Source organism: Entamoeba nuttalli, assembly GCF_000257125.1.
Source record: "Entamoeba nuttalli P19 unplaced genomic scaffold asmbl_3969, whole genome shotgun sequence".
NCBI lineage: Eukaryota > Evosea > Mastigamoebida > Endamoebidae > Entamoeba > Entamoeba nuttalli.
Genome location: NW_008576462.1, coordinates 1 through 5,429, shown reverse-complemented (window position 1 = coordinate 5,429; position 5,429 = coordinate 1). Strand labels below are relative to the sequence as shown.

The 5,429-nt window shown below is 24.6% G+C and overlaps 5 protein-coding genes across 5 annotated transcripts; all 5 read left to right on the top strand.

Annotated features, from left to right (window-relative positions):
* Nucleotides 1–434: 434 nt before the first annotated feature.
* ENU1_087830 (hypothetical protein) lies at nt 435–1,478 on the top strand (the record flags this gene model as incomplete). Its single annotated transcript, XM_008858923.1, has 1 exon — nt 435–1,478. One exon carries the CDS (start codon nt 435–437, stop codon nt 1,476–1,478), a length of 1,044 nt encoding a protein of 347 aa, XP_008857145.1.
* Nucleotides 1,479–1,834: 356 nt separating this feature from the next.
* ENU1_087820 (UBX domain containing protein) lies at nt 1,835–2,677 on the top strand (the record flags this gene model as incomplete). Its single annotated transcript, XM_008858922.1, has 1 exon — nt 1,835–2,677. The coding sequence occupies one exon, from the start codon at nt 1,835–1,837 to the stop codon at nt 2,675–2,677; it is 843 nt and encodes a 280-aa protein (XP_008857144.1).
* A 197-nt stretch (nt 2,678–2,874) lies between these two features.
* ENU1_087810 (SRF-type transcription factor domain-containing protein) lies at nt 2,875–3,692 on the top strand (the record flags this gene model as incomplete). Its single annotated transcript, XM_008858921.1, has 2 exons — nt 2,875–3,525; nt 3,612–3,692. The coding sequence occupies 2 exons, from the start codon at nt 2,875–2,877 to the stop codon at nt 3,690–3,692; spliced, it is 732 nt and encodes a 243-aa protein (XP_008857143.1).
* A 112-nt stretch (nt 3,693–3,804) lies between these two features.
* Nucleotides 3,805–4,579, top strand: ENU1_087800 (hypothetical protein; the record flags this gene model as incomplete). The annotated part of the gene is made up of 3 exons (XM_008858920.1): nt 3,805–3,843; nt 3,892–4,278; nt 4,337–4,579. The coding sequence occupies 3 exons, from the start codon at nt 3,805–3,807 to the stop codon at nt 4,577–4,579; spliced, it is 669 nt and encodes a 222-aa protein (XP_008857142.1).
* Nucleotides 4,580–4,712: 133 nt separating this feature from the next.
* On the top strand, nt 4,713–5,345 carry ENU1_087790 (SH3 domain containing protein; the record flags this gene model as incomplete). Its single annotated transcript, XM_008858919.1, has 1 exon — nt 4,713–5,345. One exon carries the CDS (start codon nt 4,713–4,715, stop codon nt 5,343–5,345), a length of 633 nt encoding a protein of 210 aa, XP_008857141.1.
* Nucleotides 5,346–5,429: the final 84 nt, after the last annotated feature.

Below are 5,429 nucleotides of genomic sequence, written 5' to 3'. Positions count from 1 at the left end.
TACATACAGAATGTTGAAAATGTTCCATTAGAGTTAGAGTAACAAAAATTTATTCATTATTATTTTTCTGTTTAAAAATATCTCTAACTTGTAAAGGAAAATAATACTTTCCTACTTACAACGTATATAAGATTACACCATAATTGGTATTGTTTGTTCATTACAGAGGGTTAATAAATAATATTCTAATGAATAATAACTTATAAATAATATCAATTTAATATTCAAATCTTTTTTTAAATTTCTTTTAAATACAATTCATATTTATTTTTATGAATATGGTTTTGTAAATCTTTAATTATGAAGTACAAATTAATAATAATTTCATTTTTTGAATTTCTGTAGAAGATAAAAATAAAAAAATACATTTCTTATCAATGATGTAAAATATTAAATATTTTCTTCATTTTCATTAAAAAAAATTCAACTTAAAAATGATAAGATTTAAACAAAAGATGTGGAGTAATTCATCATTAACAACAATCATCAATGACATAAAAGCTACCAATAAAATTATAACTTTTGTTGTAGTTCAAAATATAAACCAATCACAAGCATTTATTCAGAGTTTTGAAACTAACTTAGCACCATTTCTTATTCAACAAGGATCATACATTATGTTGTTTGAAGAATTTGACGAGAGATTAGCATTGTTAAATTTATTTTTACCAGAACCTGTTCTTTCAACTTCAATAATAATACTTAACAAATTTGGAGTTGTTTTGTTTCAAAAAGATGAAGCCATTGACTCATCTTGTATTGCATCAACTGTTCTTCAATTAAATTCACAGATCAATGCAAGTAAAAATCTTCCCACACAACAAAAAATAATAAGAGAAGAAAAAGAAGAAGAAGAAGAGGATAGTACAATACAAAAAGATAAAAAAATTAACGAAGAGAATAAAGAGAGTCTTAAAGAAGTAACGTCTGTGAATGAAATATTAAGAAAATTACCACCAAACCATAAACAAAATATGGCTTTATTTGAAATAAGAAAAAAACAACTTAATGCAGAACAACAACTAATAGAAAAACGAAGAAAAGAAGAACAAGAAAGGTATTTAAAAGAACAAAAAGAAGAAGAGAAAAAAAGAAAAGAAGAACAAGAAAATAAAGAAAAAGCTATTTGCGAAATGAATGAAATAAAAAAATTAAAAGCAATTCAAAACCTTGAAACAGAAGAAAGAATGAAAGAATTACAAAAAATTAAAACACAAAAACAAATGGAAAACATTACTAATTCTTATAATGGAATAATTAAAATTAAATTTAGATGTCATAATGGTAAAAGTGTTATTCATGAGTTTTATCCTACTAATTCAATTCAGGATATTTATGAGTATGTTAGATCTATTAATTATAGCAAAGCATTTACAATCACTGATATGAAAGGAAATAATTTGCCTGAAACTAATCTCTCATTAAAACAAGCTGGAATTAATGGATCAGTTATATTAAACATTAATAATCAAATGTAATTTTGAATTTATAAACAAAAATTGAAATAAATAACAATTTTTAAACTTTTTTTAATAAAAAATTAAAAAAAATAAATTAAAAAAAACTTAAAAAGAAAAAGAAATGGAAAATATTTGGTATGATGGACCTATTTCTGATGCTATTAAACAGTCATTAACAAATAATAAACTTATTGTTATAACAGTGGTTAATGGCAGTGATGAAAGTCAAACTGTTCTTCAATTATTTGAAAATGAATTAAAAGACACAATCAAAATAACAACTGCATTGTTGCTTCATGAAAATGATGAAAATCTTCAATTTTTCAGCTCTTTATGTTTGTTTTAATTATTACATAAATAAAAATAATTAATTAATGAATATAGATACTCAACCAATTGTATTTCCTTCAGTATTCTTCTTTAATGGAGCTGGGCTTCAAAAGGTATTGATTAAAAATGAAATTACTAAAGATAGTGTTTCATCATCAATATTTCAATTAACAATGGTATCAGTTTTGAGTCAACAAATTCCTAATCAACAAATTCCTAATCAACAACAACCAGTAAATACTTTTAATCAACAACCTACACAAATAAATTCATCTAATCAACAAAAACAAAAAGATGATGATGAAATCAAAGTAATGAAAGGAGAATTAAAAAGAAGGGAGAAAGAAAGAAAAGCACGTGAAGAACAAAGAATAAAAGAAGAAATGGTTGAACAAAATTTAATTAAAGAAAATGAAAAACAGAGAAAAGAAGATGAAGAATATAAAAAAACCTTAATTAAACGTATTAAATTAGAAAAAGAAAATAAAATTCAACAACAACAACAGGAAGAACAACAAAGAGAATTAGAATTAAAACAACAAAAACAAGAAAAAGAAGAAAAGAAACAAAAGGTTCATATAGCCATTAGACTACCAAATGGAGAAATAAAGAAAGAATATTTTGAAAAACAAGATACTCTTCAAAAAGTTTATAACTTTGTTATGGGTTTTGGATTTGATAAATTTGTTCTTATTGATGGAATTAAGAAAAATGAATTTACTGATCTTCAACAAACATTAGAAAATTTAGGATTTTGGCCATCTATTTTATTACATGTTGTTATAAAAAGTGTAGGAGAAAAAAAAGAGCCTATGTTTGGAACAGGAAATGGAACAGAAAATGTGCCACAACAAACATGGTATGAATGGTTTAAGTCAATGTTTTAAATTTTAAAAATTTAAATAAAAATTTTATTTTATGATTTATTCTGTTGAAGTTAAAGTCTTAGAAGAAGGGAAAAAAAAAGGATAAAAGAAATAGTTAGAACTTAAATATGACAAAAACAGATCTAAAAGAGAAAAAAAGAATAGAAACTACAAAAATAGAAAAGATGAAAAGAACTATAATAATCAATAAATTATAGATGGGAAGAAATAAAATTCGAATAGAACGAATTGAAAATGAAAAAAAAAGAGCAACTACATTTCAAAAAAGGAGACATGGTCTTATTAAAAAAGCAATGGAATTAAGTATTTTGTGTGATTGTAAAGTCTCTTTAATGGTTTTTAAAGATGATAAACTTGTAGTTTATAGTACAAATAATATTAAAAAAATGTTACTTGAATTTGTAGAATTTCAAGGTCAATTCATTTCATTTACTAATGAAGATTATTCTAATGTAGCTGATAATCAAATTGATATAGAACAACCAGAAAAACAAATTGACATTCCTAAGTCTAATTCTGAAATGTCTAAACCAGTTACTCAAAAAGTTAATCCACCTGAACCAATTTCTACTTCACAAGTAATAACTCATGACTCTATTCAACAAGATAATTACTCTACACCAACATCTGATAATTTATTAATTAAATCAAATACTATTATTCAACCAAATAATACTGAAGATATGCCTGAATTACCAACTGGTTCTCCTTTAACAACTCCTTTAAAAAAAGGAATGTATAATATCTCTACAATACCTCCAATTCAAACAACAAATTTATCAATAGATTGTACTTCTCAAAACTTAGAGTTACAAAAACCAACAGAATTTCAACACCCTTCGTTCATAGTTTGTTTCTTTTATTTGATTTTTTTTTTCATTAGAAAGTAATATAAAATGTTTTTATTTAATTGAATAGATGACTTATTTTTTAGTCATATCAACCAATTAAGAGAGAACCAATAGATCCTGACACTGAAATAATTCCTCCTAACAAGAAACAACTTCAGGACTGATTTAATTCTTTACTGTTTGAACTAATTTATTGATAATAATCTTAATACTTCTTTTACAAAATTTGAAAATCTTAAAATTGTTTGATAATCTCTCAATAGCATTTTTTTTTATATGATTATCTTTCCAACCATTGTTGTTACTTTGTTGTCTGTTTGTTAAGAAAGTAAATTAAAACAAATTAATAACTTAAATATATAGATGTTCAGTTATTCAATGGTTTATCAATCTTCTTTACTTATTGGACAATATGGTGATATTATTATTGGTCACCGAAACAATGACGCAATGCCATTTGCTTTGAATACAATGGCAATATGTTTTGTTTTTATGTTAGCCCTTGTTTTATTTGTATATTGCATATCAATTATATTAGCACATTCATGTGATAATAAAGTAATAACATTACAAAGTATAGTGTGCTCTATTTTAACTAGTTTATTATCAATTCTTGTTATTATTCTTCTTACTGTTTCTATTATTAATACTCAGAAATCATTTCCTTCTTTGTTCTCTACTGAAGGTGAGTCAGAACAAGACACAAATGAGAAAGGAAAAAAGGAATTTAGGAATCAGTTAGAGTATAAAGTTTGTTTTTTAAGTTTAAGTTATTTAGGTTAATAACAATAATTATTTACACTAAAAGTTTTCGTGTTGTGGGTTTGATGATGCAACTGTCCAATATGAATGCCATAAGTTCACACCATTAGAGTTAACATGTAAAACTACGTTATATGAACCATTTATGAAATTAATGTATTATCTATTTGTTCCAATTTCTGCAACTCTTATATTATGTGTGATTATTACTTGTATTAATTCAACACTCTTCATGTATCAACGAAAAGAATATCGACATGATGAATGGGGTGATACTTTTTATTCTTAATTTTTAATTTTGTTATATATTACATTTTCAAGAAGAACTTTAAATAAATATCTTAGATTTAATAGAAAATAAAAATTCTAATAAAAATTAAAAAAAACAAATAGAAAAAAAAAAGAATCTTCAAAATAAAAATATGACAGTTACTACTAAAACACCTTCTACAGATGTTTCATTTGATGTACCATTATTGAGAGGATACCTTACAAGAAGAGATCCGAAAGGGACACATTCATGGAGTAAATTATGGTATCAAAATAGTTTTGAAACACCATTAATATTAGAATGTTTTTCAGATGAAAAGTCAACAAAAGTAGTAGAGTCGATTAATTTTAAAGAAGTAACTGATCTAAAGATTGTTAGAACAAAAGCTGAAGACTCAACTAAAAAAAGATATGGTTTTCAATTTAAATATGGAAAACATACCCAAAAATTATTAACTGATGGTGAAGAAGAAGGAGAATATTGGAGAGATGGATTTACATCATTATCTCGTATTGCTCAAGGAAATGCACCAACTAAATCAAAATTAAAATCAAAAAAATCATCTAAAGAATCAACAAATGAATATGGATTATTTCCTGGTGAAGACTTTGCTACTACATTAGTTGATTTTTATAGTACTGACCCTGGAGTTCTTTCTTTTAAAAAAGGAGAAATTGTTATTATTATTGGCAATATTGAAAATGGTTGGATTCCTGTTGAATTTGGTGGTAAAAGAGGTTGGGTTCCTAACGAATTTATTAAACCCATGGGTTTAAAAAAATAATTGTTTAATGAATTGAACATTACATGGTTGTATTTGATTCTTCTATTGTTTTTTTTCTTTTATTATTTATTTTGGAACTTTTGG